Source organism: Phallusia mammillata, chromosome 1, assembly GCF_965637545.1.
Source record: "Phallusia mammillata chromosome 1, kaPhaMamm4.hap1.1, whole genome shotgun sequence".
Taxonomy (NCBI): Eukaryota; Metazoa; Chordata; class Ascidiacea; order Phlebobranchia; family Ascidiidae; genus Phallusia; species Phallusia mammillata.
In genome coordinates this window covers 9,489,887-9,505,761 of record NC_137252.1, presented here as the reverse complement: position 1 = coordinate 9,505,761, position 15,875 = coordinate 9,489,887, and the positions used below count along the sequence as shown (strand labels likewise).

Genomic DNA, 15,875 nt, shown 5'->3' with positions numbered 1-15,875 from the left:
GTTTAATAGATTTAAATTAACTGTTTATTGATAAGTTTCCTCATTAGCTTTTATTTGCTGGTGCGTCGCAAGTCCAGAAAACTTTTCCAGAGGCGTCGCAACAAAAAAAAGTTTGAGAACCACTGCTTTAGTCTATATGACTTTAGACCAGGGGTCGGCAACCCCTGGCACGGTGTTTTTTCATGGCACGCCAACCAATTTGCGTGTTTATATTTACGTACTATTGCTTGTTTTCAGTTTTTAACATGTCATTGACTTAAAATTCAGCCTTACATAGAAAAAACACTCTGCTTTCTCTTTATTATTGAAATCTGCTGGCACGAACCACTATTATTTAGAAAAACGTTGGCACGCGAGGTCATTAACACATGGAAATAAAAGTAAATTGGCACGCGTCGCCTAAAAGGTTGCCGACCCCTGCTTTAGACAATACCTGAAAAGATTGAAAACATGAAGACATAGTCATGAAAAACTATTGACCCCGGTAAACGCTGTAGCAGTGGTTCTCAACGTTTCATTTCATAGACCACAAACACAATCAAAAGAATATCGGGAACTATTTCATTTCGAGTAAAAACTAAATAAGCGATACACAAAGAAGCATTAGGGCCTGAAATATATTTTTAGCATGCTTTTTTCTAATATAATTCTTCAAATAAACTTCTAAAATTTAATGAATGCTTGAATGCTTGTCCATCAGTTTATCAAATTTAGTGGACTTACTGTCCATACAAAAAAACATAAACTACCGTTTGAGAACTATACCGCATTACAGCATTTATGTTAACCGATCACCAGGTCGTGAAAGCGTAAGCGCTTAAGATTGATCAAAATTTGCATCTTTGGTGAAAGTTGACTTTCCTGTAGCTCAGTGGTCGGCAACCGCCGGTCCGCGGCCCGGTACCGGTCCGCGAGGAGTTCGTTACCGGGCCGTATAATTTTTCAGGTTAAATGCTATGAACATTTTGCCCATGTATTTCGGGGATGATAAACTAATTTAAGCGTTTTTATTGCTAAATATTTGTAGTTTTTTTTTATGACCGGTCCGCGGTAAAATTTTCATTTCAAAAGCGGTCCGCAGTGCAAAAAAGGTTGCCGACCCCTGCTGTAGCTAACCTAAATCCCACGCTTTAAGGCACGACTTGCAGCGTAAATTGAAGCTTGCTATTCCGACGCTTTTCGAGGACAATCCATCAAACAGACAGATTTCCGCTACGTAATCAGACAAAAGTTTATATTTTGTCGCTGCTTGGCATTAAGCGACACTCTGGGTTTAGCTATTATGCTAAATGCCAATAAAGATAGGCAATTAGTCAGGCAAGGCAAAAATTTGTCATTTGTTTGTAGTCAGTGAGCAAAACAGTAGTTGCTTTATTGGTCATTTATTGGTCGTGGATCCGCGCAACGCACTTTTATATAGACATATGATAGTAATGCATGTCTTTGAATTTAAATTTGAACAGACAAACAGTTTGTGAGTACAAAAAGATTGAAAATTACCGTAAGGTTTCGGTCACTAAATTTGTTACATTTTCTAAATCAGCATAAAAATGTTTTCGAGTACGAAACTGAACTGTTTTATCGTCCAAAAATGTAAAACTTACAGCTTATTAAACACGCGTGTTTGGTTTCTGCAGGGTCTGAAAACCACATGTACAGATGTTGTTAGGTTATTTTATTCGGTTTCAAAATGTTTTTAAGTTGTTGTTTAATACTTTCCTTAACAATTTTGTTAAACTTACAGCTAAGTAGACACGCTCGCTTGATTTTTGTACCTCTATCGTTTGTTGGAAAGTAACTTTCAAAATGCAGAAAAGTATTAAAAGTCGGATGCGAGAAAGCATTAAAAAGTTGGATCAGATGGTTGGGGACGCAACAACGTCGAAAGCCAACTTGAAACCAACTTTGCTTCAGGTAAGTTAGGTTGTGTCTAAACATTTTTTGTGACAAAGCATGAAATTACGATTCTGAAGGAAACCATTCTGCACACATTCGAAACACAAAATTGCCACAGTAAAATGTTCGCTCGTGTAGTGATAGTTAGTTTCCTATTTAAATAGAATATATGCCAGTTCAACTCCTGGTCATTAGTATACCGAGGATTGAAGAGGCTAAAGCTGTGCAGACCAACAGTAAGATTCTGCAAAAAACAATTAAAGGAAATTGTATACCAAATTAAACAATGAAGCTCCATACATTACAACTAACACACAGGGTTCCACTTTGAAACATAATGAATCGTGACGAAATTAAACCGATTTTATCTTGCGCTGTGAGCGACATTTACACAATTCAAATGTCGTTTAAATGTTAATGTGAAAAACATTACAAGAACAGGCTCAAATAAGGACGAAAACGATTTTTGGAGAAAACCGTCTCGTGCGATATCAGAAAGAACGTTGCCTGATCGCACTAACTATGTGAGAAGCATTGATTTCAACTTCCCACAAGGGATTTCTCAATAATTTGCACCACAACAAATTTAGTAATATGTGGACTGGTAATGAACCAATCGTATGTTGTTGTTTTTTGGCTCAAACTTTCATCCTATTTTATTGTTGAAATGAGTTTCACAATCGACCTGCTAAAACATAACAAAATAACTTTTACATAAAAAACGTCTTACGTTATTGGTAAATATTCACTTTTTGTACAGCCTATCTACATTATAAAAGTGAGTTTTACAAGCGAGTGTACTTTCAATGATTCCATGTCATTTTTGTCAAACAATCCATGAAGACGGATCATGTTAAAAAGAACATACTAATTGGTTGTCTTGAAGTTCAAACAGTAAAATAACATTTCCAATGGCAGAAAGCGATCCAATACCGAAAGCTTCATCCTGACGAATGGCAGAAACGTTTGGAAGAGAGAGAGCAACGACACAAGTTGGCAATCGGACAAGATGAGATGAGTCCCTTCTTCAAAGCTTACTACGAAGCTCTTTGGAAATTAGGCGAAGAACGACGGCAGAAGCAAGAATGGCGAAAGAAACAGGTTCATATAAAAATATAATTCAGCCTGTTGAAAAGTAAAAGTCATTTGTTTTTGTTTTCGCAGCCCCGACAAGTTAAAATCCAGGTGCAATATTCAACAACCAGGATTGCGATTGACCCAGCAGAAGCGAAGGAAATGGAAAAGTATAAAAATTTGTATTTTGAACATTATTTTGCTTTAAAGACACATTAACATTTTCTTTTCACAAGGCAATGTACGATGGGTGTTTGATTTTTTAATGGCATACCGTTTTAACACCATTTCTTCGAGTGGTCCAGTGTTTAAGGTTTATAAATGTGCTGAAACACTGCACTGTGGCTATAAACGCTTTTGACAAAAGTTGGTCTCCAACTTGTAAAAACGCCGATTTACTAAACCTAAGCAAACAATATAGCAATTAGCTACCTTAGTACATTGATATTTATCATACTTTATTTATCATACACATCAACTTGATTTGAGCGCTTAGTCTGCATGTGTTGCGAGGCTCGTCGATAACTTTGTTTGAAAACGTTTCACTTAAGGTGAGCAATAAAAAGTACCTAATCATGCTGTAACGTGCGTTGTTGGTTCGGAGTACTATTTTAGGGCCAAGCCATTACGAATTAAAATTGTCCCACGTATATTACCTCAGCAAAGCAGTTCAAAAGTTGGCCGGGAAATTCTGTGCGGTTCATACTGAGCTTTTAGTCTGCCAAGCTTCACACTTGGCCATATCTGTGTCTCACTTTCACATTTGATAATCCAACTTCCTGACATAACACGTTTTTTGACAAAAAGAGACGTTCGGGTCTGCCAGCAACTCGGTTTCCAACAGAAAATCACCCATTTGTGTCTTGATAAAACGGCCTTATAGTTCAGTCTTGACCTTATGATGCCTTATAGCTCAATCGTAATTCTTGTAACAATGTAATATACTACATATACAGTGTGTGCACGGCAAGCTTCCAAGACGAAAACAGCTTCGTCGGCGCGTTCAAAAACATCGTTAGTGACGAGGGATCAGACAAGCAAGACGGTCCGGAGTTGATGGTAACAGTTATTAAGGGAAAATATCTCAACAACGGTTTCGTAGAGGAGAAAGATCGGGCCGAGAAATGCCGAGCAGTGATTTACGTAGTGTCCTGTGATGAAGGCCACTCTCCCGAAAAGATGAAGAGTTACTACCGCTACCTCACACACAAAGGGTCAACCAGGTGAGGAAAAGGTTTGGCATTTTGATGTTGTTGTTTACCACGAGAAGAGCTACGGTTGGTATTTTATCGAAGAGTATGAAGTATTTGTTAAGCCTTTTCGTTTCGCAAGGAGAAGCCTGCAGCAGTCACTATGCTTATGTATATGCTTCATTTAATTCCAGAGCAATTGAAAATTTTAGATTTATTCCTTTGCTAAAACTTGCAACTGTTGTGCGAGATTAAATAATGTTGAAAAATTCATGTGTGTGAACCAAAATTCGTTTTATGATGCCAAACTACAAAAAATATCGCATTATGTATTAGGCTAATGTGAAATTAAAAAGTATTCAGTGGCTTAGCTGGACTTAACACAATGGGATGACAAATTTAAAAACATTTCAGTATAAGTTAATAAACTTAAAACTTGTTAATAAACTTAAGCTAAAATAGGATTACCTTTTTAATAAAACCGCCGAACAAAACATTGAACTATGCAAAAAACGTTTCCACGAGTTTGAGTTTCCTGGCGCTTGTAACACGAGATGTAAGTTCTTGATCTTAATCATAACTTTCTCCTCCAGGTGGGAATACAGATTCGTGTACCAGGGCTTCAAACCGCAAGATCTGCAAAACAAATATCTGATCGTAAACTTGGTTGGCAAGAACGGCGACAAATCCAAAAGTCACGGTCAAGTTGTGCTGTGTGGATCCAAAGGTTAATTTTGAAACATTACGTCTGAATTGCAAACAGAAAGAAACATAGTAAATGCTTTTATTGTAGCGGTCATCAAATGCCATAACGGTGAGTTGCGGTCGCCGACGAAAGAAGAACTTGAACCATTGGAAAAAGCGCTTAACAATCCGGACATGAGCGAAACGACCACAGCTAATTTGAAGCAAAACGGTAGGATTAGTAAATTTAGTGAAATGTTACAGACAGTGCACCATGGGCGCCGGCAGAAAATTTTGCAAGAGGGGGCAAATTTTGGCTGATACTTTACCGCATCAAGAATTTGTTACATATGAAGCCATAAATCGTGTACTTCACAATTGAGTTGCCTAAAACAGGGGTCGGCAACCTTTTTTGCACTGCGGACCGGTTTTGAAAGTAAAATTTTATCGCGGACCAGTCTTCAAAAAATTACAAATATTTACCAATGAAAACGCCTAAATTAGTTTATCATCCCTGGGATACATGGGCAAAATGCTTCATAGCATTTATCCTGGAAAATTATGCGGCCCGGTAACGAACTCCTCGCGGACCGGTACCGGGCCGCGGACCGGCGGTTGCCGACCACTGGCCTAAAAGTTAAAGCATTGAACGATGTCACAAATCCCCGCGCTGCCACTTTAATTAGGTTTGCTGCTAAATATGTTAAATTGAGGTACACTGAAATTCCAAGGGGGGGCAAGTGCCCCCTCTTGCCCCTACGTGGCGGCGCCCATGCAGTGCACACTGTTTCGACCTTTTAGGTCTCATTAGTGCAGCTGGTGACGAGAGATCGGCCGTATTGGCTAGTGTAGCCATCCAACGGCACTTCAGTTAGTTGGGAGTAACAGGGTAAAAACCATGCCTTACCTATTTTGTGCAGTGCCACAACTGGGCATACACCACAGAAGAAACTGGTTCACAATGGCCTAGCATTTGCTTGGAAACCACAGGAAGTCGTTTCAGTGTCACAGTATCAATGTAAAAGCATTGGCGAGGAGAGATCGGCCGTATACGTGAAAGGAATTATCAAACACGTGTAATATCTAGTTTCGCAAAAGCGTTTTGTATGTAACCTGTTTTTAGCACACGGCAATATAGTGTAAGGTAGAAATCAATTTTACGGAAACAGCAAAAAGCTTGAACGCTTTCGATATTTTTTATCAAACCACATGTAAAATTAAGATTTAAATGCAAATTACCTCTAAATGCTATAAAATATTTTGTGATTAGAATCTTGTTGACGTGAAAATCGATGTTGTTATAGGGGCCTGTGTAGATTGAACATACTGTAAATTAGACTTTGTTTTGTTTTAGTCGAGATTCCAGACCACTCCCTTTTTAAGTTCGACTTGGGAATTACCGGATCCTCAGTCACAAACTCTCCTGTTATGAAAAAAAAAAACAAGAAAGGAGTCAGTTTCAACAACCTGATTGACGGAAGATCGAGAAAATAATGACATTTTAAGACTATTGTCATGTAATAATTTTTGTAACATAATGTACAATTCTCTTCTATAACTAATATAACATGATGAAGTTTCGACAGTGTTTTATGTCAGACTGTTCTTTACTGCCTCCTAGCGTTTCATCATTTTATAAAGAAAATCTGTTATTAATCATCATTTAGTTTCGTGTAGTTTGAATTTAAATTGTTTACAAAAACAAATTGTTTCCCAAGTGTAAATAGATATTTGACGTTTACCAAGTTTCAGCAACATTGTACACCTCTGTTTCATAACTTTACTTTTCATGGACATACAAACTGTAAAACGTTATGCATATAAGCTTAAATATAATTTACACAACCATTGCAATTTTGTTTGATTTTGTGCACATATTTTCCACGCTTGTTCATTTAATCGCAGTTTTAAGTTTAAATATTTACATGCAACAGTTTATTTATCATAGACATTTTTGGTTTTTATTATGCAGCTGTGAATGTCAATACTCTGTATAACAAGCAATTGAATACAATACACACGTTTTTCAAGTCGTTTTTGATATATTTTTAAACCAGTTTGTTTTTGGATAAGTTTGGTACCAATTAAAACTATTTTTTGTTCTTCTTATTTTGAGAACCTGTTAATATTTAATCAACACATAAAATGTTTCATAACAATTTTTATGTTTCTAGTCTTTGAAACAAAAACCAAACAAAACGAATGTCTTCAAACGCGAATGTTTATTGCAAATATAAATCCACGCAATTCCGAATACACGATAAACGACACGACACAACAAAAAATGGAACATGAACACCTTTTCGAAATTCATTTTTTAGCATATAGTTTGCTCAAGCTTGGGCGACTCAATAGCACCATCTAGAGGATTTTGTTTTGGTGGTTTCGTTTCACTGGTTGCATTTGCACTTTTGCAATTCGGACATTTGGAATCGGCGAAACGAGTCACGTGACATTAGATCAAAGATTTTTTGTTGCGCGCGTTCAAAGGTTGTCGCGTTGGGAAGGGAAACCCCCTCCTGCGTCATTTTTCTTGTTTCGTCATCAATGTTAATCTAAAAAAGGCAAGAATTGTGTAAACAAATTGTACAGCGATACGCCATTTGCAAGCAGTAAAGAAAAGTAACTTTAACGGTTTCATGTTTTAACCGTGTATTCATCTTACCTCGTCGGGGGAACCTGATTTAACAAAACGTTCAAAAATCTTTGTCGCCATTTTTTGACGCCGGTTTGTTTTCACATTTTTGTAACTTTCACATTCCAACCAAAAATCGAGGTTTTCGTCGCTGTATTCGCCCTTCAAAAACGCTTTGAAAGATTCAACACCACCTGCAAAAACATAACAGTCAGTTAACAGGTCAAATGTTTGTTACATAAACATCACATATATAACATGACTTTTAAAGGTCACAATTTTACTTAAGTCTTGTCCATTTTAGGCCGCGACATAATAAACCAAGTAATTTATTTGAAGTAATTCATGTCACGTAGAAACTGATTTACAACAAATCGAATTTTTACCTTTGCTTTTGAGGACTTCATAAAGTGGACGAGCAGATACATCACAGTTTTCGCAAGTTCTGGAAAAACAAGTCTAAAGTTAGACATGATACACTGAAGCATGTACGACCAACAGTCCTCTATAATACAATAAGCTTTTTTAAAGTATCACTGTCGGCAAACAATTGCACTTAGCGTTAGGTTCATTAAAAACATCACATGCAAAGACTCGTACTGGAAATGCATGTAAAGAAAACAAATCTTAAAATCATACTTACTTTTTAGTGTCGTTTCGGAGACTGATTGATCTTTTCAGTTGTCGCGAAATAGCTTGGTCGGCTGCCGATTTATATCTGAACAACCAACCAGTTGAAAGGGATTTGGTTGGGGTCGAGATTTTTCTGCGAGGACAGTCATCGGACACTTTGTCGGGATTTCGGTTAAACCATGTTTTAAGGCTTTGCCTGCAAAAAATTAAATATTTTATTAATTAGCAATTTGCTTTCTTGTGCTGCTAAAGTAAGTGATTTTTACTGACTATATTCCAGGTTAGTATTCAATACATTAAATTCTAAAATTAAATCACCCTATTTTACGATAGCACAAAAAAACGCATTTAGCTTCCAAAATCATGAACAAGATATCACATAACGTACATGGTGCCAATTTTGCGGACTTCGCTTTCCACAACAGAGGTTTTCGATGAATTTCTGGTGACAGATTTTGTGGACAACTTCTTCGCAAAACCAACCGGACGAACGTCGGCCATTTTTGTCACCGGACGACATTCCTCCTCAGAAGAACCGGAATCCGAATCTGATGACGTCACCGATGACATAGACGTCGTCTCGCTATGGTAACCGACGTCACGATAATCGGGCGATCGACTTGGGTCCTTGGATTGGGGCTTCACTGAGTTACTTAACCCCCGCGTAACCTGTTCGATTACATGTTCGGGATATTGATCCAAGCTGGGGTTACCATAGCAACTGACACTGCGCTTCGAGGCAGGCACGTCGCAGAGTTTTCGGCGTCGGGCCACGTTTGCCGTACATTTGGTCACCACAGATGCTGTCACAAACTCTTGTGATGATTCCATTTCAGGTTGCTTTACGATTTTGGCCGAGTGGGTTCGTTGTACGCGTAGAGTAGCGCTTCTCAATTCTTCATCGGCAGTGTGGTGGCTATCTTGAGATTTTTGTGCTGAATTGCTTTCAGTCGTATTTTTACGATAAGCTTCCTGCAACACACGAAGATCGGTGGACGAGTAGCTCTTGCGCCGCACGTGTCGACGACCTGTAGGCGTTCGGCCCCCACTCTTTAATGGCGCTCGGCTCTTTGTGACGTCACACGATCGTTTTCCAACAGCTACGCCCACAGTAAAATGCTGGTTGTCCGTTTTGTGCAAATCGCCAGTGAAACGATTAAGATTTTCGTCTTGGTACAAACGACGACGCTTGGGAGCAACAGGAAAATCACCCAACACTCGTTTCTTGCTGAATGTTTTGTAAATCTAGAAAACAAAAAATTCGAATGAAACATCTGTACAGGTTAAATAACTTTCGAAAACCGACAATTATGGAATGAAAGCGGGTTTCTAAGCGAGATAAGTGAAGTCACCCTACAATATATATTTTTCATTCAAATGGAAGTTGTTATTTTCGGTTGGGCGATTTTTTGAGAGTTACCCAACAGTAAACTTCACAAAACCTTACGGTTGTAACCCGTTTTGAGTGCACAATCGCGTGCATGGACGAAAGCCGCAAGTTGTGGGTAGTCAAAACAGTAGCGGTTTCAAGTTACCCAAAGTCCCAATACCCTTCTCAGTATTGAGGAAGCAACGCACAAAGCAAAATTAAAAGCGCAAATAAGCGTCAGGGGCATTAGAAACGCGAAACCGGTTGTTTACAACCATTTACTGTTGCACGAATGCATCGTGTTATTGTCACAAAAGCAATAAAACTGACTGTGTAATTGCGTAAAACGGCGTGACATCAAACATAAAGCGACCGCGTATTAGCGATTTAGAAAGTGTGAGACGCCCGCTGCATCAACAACATAATCCTGTCCCGATCTGTTTGATAATTGCCATTAAATCGTGCTTCGAAGAGTCGACGCGAATGCTGTAAATAAGGATAATCGCTTGTACGAAGGATTACCTCTCACGGAAGGGCCTTCACACCTTGCATTAGGGTTAGAGCGACAAAAATCGCTTTCCCACTGTTTTGAGTTCACCCGCAGAACCTACGTGTTTTATAGATTCTCACGAAGCTTGCTCTATTTAGTAAAGACCTGTTATGTTCGACGTTATAATACGCGCAATGTACACAATGACGTTTCTGCCTTTACAGCCATGCCCGATGTTTGTTAATACTTCCGCCTCACATTGTGCACAATAAACATTCGGTTTTCATGTGCATATATAGTAAACAAACGAGTCGACGTATAAAGGTCCCATTTTTCCACTTTTCAACCATTGCGTTTGTCACAGTTTTACCTTACTAATGTACAACAGGCTGACCTAATTACTAGTTATTAGGAAAAACTGAATGTCACACGCAAAGCTGTATGTCTAAGTCCGCAATGACTGTGCTAATGTTTGAACTATCACCTAATAACGACTAACGAATTTTGTAAATCGCGTATTATAGCGTTCTAAGCGCATTGGGCCTGTTCTACCCAAAACTAAAGTTCCTACTGTTCACCGTAACGCTTGACATTAAACTGAAACTTTTTTTAGAACAGCGTTAAACCGCAGAAGACATTCAGTAAACACCGGTGGAGTGAAGCCGTGCATGTAGTTGAGGCAACCAGCGTTTCAAAACAATGTAAGTCTATACCTGGTCGTTTAGGTTCGCCTGGTGCTGTGAAGTGTTTTCCTGGTAGAGTCTGTCACGTCCAAGACTGCGGGAGTTCGTGTTGTTCGGCGCGACATCTTGCGGATAAATGTTGAGCGTACGAACGTGCAGGGTCGAACTTCTCAGTGATTGGCTGGAATAAGTATCTAAAATACAATTTTTAGTTAGTAACATGTAATAAAAAGACAAAAACATAGAGTCCCTTGGGGTTAGCATACAATCTATCAAAACTAAAGTTTCTTAATATACTCGGAACAATCAGGGCCAGAAATTGTGGAAGTCAGTTTCAAAGCAGGTTTCGGGAGGGAAATGCAATAGGAAATAAGTACCTTCTGAGATGTGCTTTGAAGTGAGATGTTTCTTGCGGCCCAGGGACTCGCTGAGGAAGTAATACCAACCTTGCATAACCTGTGCGAAATGGATTACACAGTTCAGTTTCGCTACAGTACGACCCAGAAAAGAATCAAAAAGTAGAAAACACTACCGATACCACAAAAAACACTTATGCGAACAATAACCGCTACATGTTGCAAAATTGGATTTTCCAATAAGCTTTACGCTGCCGAGAAACACAGTTATAAAACAATGCATTATTAAAAATGATAAAAAATCTTAGTTTGGATTTATAGTTAAAATATATTCCCAAAAAACTCGCAAGGTGTTTTTGACGCACAAATTTAGTTTGAACTTCACATGTGAAAAATAATGCAAGGACCTGACCAAAGCCACACATTTAACACAACTTCGGAAAAACAGAACTTTACCTCTTGTTTGGCGACAATTTTTCGAATACCAAAGCTCATGCAACCGATAAAGTTTGCCGAATCGTGGCATCTTTGTTTCTGTCTACTCCAGGCTGATATCAGCAATCGTTTATTGCACTCTCTTCGCCCAATGTTACTGCACAAAAATAACACGTTATTTCACTGTCCGTTTGTGTAAAGGCTTTAGACATTAAAAAATAACTTACAAGGAAAAGCTGTCGTGCAGAGTCACAGCATCATTTTCTACCGGCATTACATCAGTTTTATGACGAATTTTATTATCATGGTCCGGGTAAAGCGAAACCTAAAAACAATACATTAAAAATTAGGTTTCTGAATGGATTTTAATATAGGTTCCATGTATTTGGTGAAGGTCTTTACTTGCCTTAAGGTAAACGTAGGTGGGAAGATCTCTTGATACGCATGACTGCGGCAGAGACCGAAGCCCCAACACGGTTAGAGTGAGCTTGGAAGATGTTGCGCAAAGCACAAGCTTCAGCTGACCTGCAATAAAACAAACACAACATGAAACACACGAATACTACAGATTAAATATCTGAGGTAAAGGACAATCATAACTCAACAAAACAATAACACTAAATGTGCCAAACTATTGATAAGGAACCTAAACTCCTGATAAAGATAAAATAAACTTACCTCGCATGGTTTATAAGACACCAGCATACACAAAACAGACTTAAAATACTTAAGAACTTGCGCTACAACAGCAGCTATCAAATATCAGACTAACACTGGAAACAAACAAACAACCTCTAGTTAGTGTTCAACTCATTTGACTACAATTTTCTACAATTGCAATTGAACTTTCACTCCAGCAAAACAACCATTAACTGGAGTTGTTTTGACCAATGATTCACAGAAATACGGTCGGCGTCCAGTGTTAAAATGTTCACTGAACGGGACGATAATAGCCCAGTGGCGTCCATTAATTGCGGCCTTCAATGCAGTCTGCAGCGGGCCGCTCTTTTGTCTTTTAACTAGAGCGATTGTGCAGACGCGAGAAAAATGCAAACGTCGTCGATCCATGCCTCGCATAGACCCTGGTCCCTGAACAGCTTATACCAGCAACTAATAAGGCACCAAAACCAAAACAAGCATCCGTATAACGCAGCAGTTTGCTTTGAAGTTAACATAGCAAAATTGTTATCTGAAGTTGCCGCAAATGGTCTACTGATCACGTTGATTTAAGCACATACGTTGATTTTTACGAGCAAAGTTTGAAAGAAATGATATATATGCGCGAAAAAAACAATATATCCACCTCACCGACAATTTCAAGACATAGACTGACAACGATCTGATACTATCTTGACAAAATAAAACCTCTTTTAAATACGGACACGGCGTAAGCACATAATATAAGTAAAGCAGTCCGGTCGTATTACTATTAAATTACCTTTTACCAAATCGCATTTCAAAACCTTCATAATTCAGTTAAGTTGCGCGCATTTGTTCCATTTTTAAAATTTACTTCTGCACTAAATAATCCTAAAACGAGTATTATATCACGTACATTCTGATGCAGGCCTATATTTACTAACTCGCTCACTCAATTTTCAATTTTATGAAGCAACTGGCAATGATGGGGAACTAAATTATTACCATCAACAATAGCACTGGATATAAAAATGCGCGCGTCTTTTAAAACTAGGGTCGCCCTGTGGTGAACACAAAGGGTAAGCTGGCGGTCTCGCTTCGCAAGTCAACAAAAAGCAATGCCCTCTCCATAGCACCTCACGGCCACTTTAAACTAATACGCGACCCCGAGAACTAGCAACGCACAGGGAAAGCGCCGGCCCTCTCCAAACACTTTAGAAACACTTTCGAATGCGAGATTTACAAATCGATCGTCATATACTTCACTCCCTGACGTGTGCACGAGTTACGAAACTCGGCCGCGACAAGTGTGTATTTAAATGAAACTTTTTCCATCAAAACTAGCGCAAAGCAATTAGGAACGGGAAAACGATGTCAGGCAGTCACAAAGCAAGTTAGTTAAGCTCATCGGGACGATGTCCTCGACCATAAAACGCAATAAGCTTCACGTAATCGGATTTAGCTTTGTTGAAAGTCAATAAGACAGCATGGGGTGTAGAAACAAATCACATTTTCAGGCGCAAACTCAATAAGTAAGTCATTGTTTGTGGTCTTCGAAGTTTCAGGCCAATAACTTGCAATGCACAGCGTTACATTCAATCGCTAACATGATTAACTTTTTGCCGCAACGTGCGTTGAATGCAGCTCAAGCGTTCATTCGTCAAACCATTTAACGTCGAAACTTACAGTTTAACACACATTCATTGACAAAAATTTTGATCAAAATCTTTAATCTACACTTAACTCTGTCCAAGCAGGTTAAATTTCCAACCAACTACAATATCGCTACCAACCTTTTCGGGCATATAACCCGTAACACCAGCGTCTCACAAACTTCATCATCAATAAATTTGACAGAACAATGTCAGCAACTCAAAAACGGGTAAATACATTTTATACATATTGCAGCAATAACAACATTTTTCCTGTATTATCATGAAACGTGGCAAAAGACTGACCACACTGTATTAAACTGTTGACGACTTCTAAACCACTGTAGCATAGTTGAATAAATCGTATATTCACGTAAGACATTCGAATGCCCGTATTACTCGATTTAAAAATCCTCCGTCCAAATAAAACAGTTGCATGGTGGAAGCTAAAACAGCGGTGGTTGTCCGGCTAGCCTATATTCATTTGCAAGCAAACAAACAATAGCGGGCGAAAACAATGCAGGGCGACATTTGCCGGCACCAATTTGTCCCTTTCACAAAAGCTCAGTTGGTTAGGCAGCGAGGTCAGAATCAATCAAATCCTAACTGCACACAGATGTGACACCGCGAAGAGAAGTATCGTTTGGGGCCGCTTATAGTACGATTTCTATGACTTTGTTATCTTAAGAGCGATATTGAATACGATTTTTAGATTCGCATTAATGATTTTTTTTTGGTTTCCTGTCCCATTCGACCATGCTTAATCAAAGATATTCAAAAGAAACGACAAATACAAATAAAAACCAACTGCTTAAACTCCTTTCACCAGATGAAGCGGCTAACAATATTTGATACATTTAATAAGAAGTTTTTGTATGTTCAGTTTCTTATTCTGAGGCGCAGCATAATTGACTGCAACATATTTTACGTACACATGTGGGACATTGTTTTAGCATGCGGAACTGATAACTAAACAAAAAATAAATTTACCTCTTGTACATGTTTCCATATCAACAGGAAAAGATAAAATTTCTGTTTTTGATTTCTTTGCAACGTATGGATGTGATGAAATCATTTCTTGTAATGTGGTAGTGGGCCGAAGCGGCGAATGTAAATCAGTTTCCATACGATTATGCAGCAACATGTTTTGTGAAAGTTGCAAACCTCAAACAATATAATCTAAGAACAGAAATAAAAAATATGTCATATACCTTAAAAAGTGCAGACTGACTGGGGCTTATACTGAACAAACCTGTCTAAGTCCAATTCCATCTGAAACCTTGATTACAAACAAAGCTTACAACTACCAAAGTCTTGAACTGATTTCGATATACAGAACTATCGTACTGAAATCAGACATATTTTTGACAAATAGTAACAAACCAACAAAAATCTGTGATGTTTCTGAACATTACTATAGCTCTTCACTCTGTGCAACGCAATGCTGTTTGTCTTTGACCCACAACACAGTAAAACGTCTTCAACTATCGGTCACTTTTACCTTGCGCACCTGATAAACCCCTGATACCACTCGATGAGCGATAACGACGTGAATTCTTATCCCATGTTTGTTTGCAAAAATCGTCTAGCTCGGAAACTCACGCTGAGATAGTGGTATCTTGCGTAAACGGAAACAATAGGCTGATTGCACCTTCTCTGCAACGCGATATGACTTTACCCCGTACGTCTGGTAAACATGCTCGTTTCTGTCAACGTCTAGATTTTATTTTATGTTCATGTTGTAAACAAATTGTACGAAGTCTTTTTTGTCACACAAGGACGCAATTTAAAGTTGCAATATTACGAAAAATAAGTATATTAAACTATTTAGTGTTTATTGCCACATAAAAACCGCAATATAAAGTTGTAAAAGAAACTAATAAAGAGTGTATTAAACTATTTAGTGCCTACTGTCATGAAAACGCATTTATACAAAGTTGTAAAAAACAACAACAAAGTGCTGACGACTAACAGCCCGCTCAAATAAACGTACAGTTTTTTGGGGCAACTGACCGCACGTTCCCTTCAAATACAATGAAATTATGCTGCCCTCGTATCTTATACCTACTGACTTGTGGAACGCTGTACATTAATCATACCGATCCCTATGTCGTTACACTGTCTTTATATCGTTCTGAT

At 38.5% G+C, this 15,875-nt stretch overlaps 2 protein-coding genes across 3 annotated transcripts; one reads left to right on the top strand and one right to left on the bottom strand.

The window, feature by feature from the left end:
* The first annotated feature begins 1,749 nt into the window (after window positions 1-1,749).
* LOC145216714 (uncharacterized) lies at window positions 1,750-6,766 on the top strand. Its single transcript, XM_080084521.1, has 7 exons — window positions 1,750-1,914; window positions 2,815-2,997; window positions 3,061-3,140; window positions 3,927-4,193; window positions 4,754-4,887; window positions 4,954-5,076; window positions 6,199-6,766. Exons 1-7 carry the CDS (start codon window positions 1,807-1,809, stop codon window positions 6,336-6,338), a joined length of 1,035 nt encoding a protein of 344 aa, XP_079940647.1. The 5' UTR covers window positions 1,750-1,806; the 3' UTR covers window positions 6,339-6,766.
* A 281-nt stretch (window positions 6,767-7,047) lies between these two features.
* Window positions 7,048-14,915, bottom strand: LOC145216646 (uncharacterized). 2 transcript variants are annotated; one of them, XM_080084515.1, is made up of 11 exons: window positions 14,727-14,915; window positions 11,852-11,970; window positions 11,673-11,770; window positions 11,467-11,602; window positions 11,032-11,110; window positions 10,685-10,848; window positions 8,501-9,357; window positions 8,123-8,308; window positions 7,866-7,924; window positions 7,510-7,673; window positions 7,048-7,399 (listed from the first exon to the last, which is right to left on the bottom strand). In XM_080084515.1, exons 1-11 carry the CDS (start codon window positions 14,878-14,880, stop codon window positions 7,235-7,237), a joined length of 2,181 nt encoding a protein of 726 aa, XP_079940641.1. In that variant the 5' UTR covers window positions 14,881-14,915; the 3' UTR covers window positions 7,048-7,234. The 2 variants fall into 2 exon arrangements, with proteins under 2 accessions (XP_079940641.1, XP_079940642.1); XM_080084516.1 differs by lacking the exon at window positions 14,727-14,915 and adding an exon at window positions 12,124-14,505.
* Between the last annotated feature and the right edge of the window lie 960 nt (window positions 14,916-15,875).

Bases quoted from the DNA above. Each gene is read 5' to 3' on its own strand.
- LOC145216646 (XM_080084515.1), bottom strand. From the start codon at position 14,880: ATGTTGCTGCATAATCGTATGGAAACTGATTTACATTCGCCGCTTCGG. The intron at 8,309-8,500 runs GTACGTTATGTG...AATTTTTTGCAG, and splicing joins GTCCGCAAAATTGGCACCAT to GCAAAGCCTTAAAACATGGT. The intron at 7,674-7,865 runs GTAAAAATTCGA...ATGTTTTTGCAG, and splicing joins TGAAGTCCTCAAAAGCAAAG to GTGGTGTTGAATCTTTCAAA.
- LOC145216714 (XM_080084521.1), top strand. From the start codon at position 1,807: ATGCAGAAAAGTATTAAAAGTCGGATGCGAGAAAGCATTAAAAAGTTG. The intron at 3,141-3,926 runs GTATAAAAATTT...CTACATATACAG, and splicing joins GAAGCGAAGGAAATGGAAAA to TGTGTGCACGGCAAGCTTCC. The intron at 4,888-4,953 runs GTTAATTTTGAA...CTTTTATTGTAG, and splicing joins TGTGCTGTGTGGATCCAAAG to CGGTCATCAAATGCCATAAC.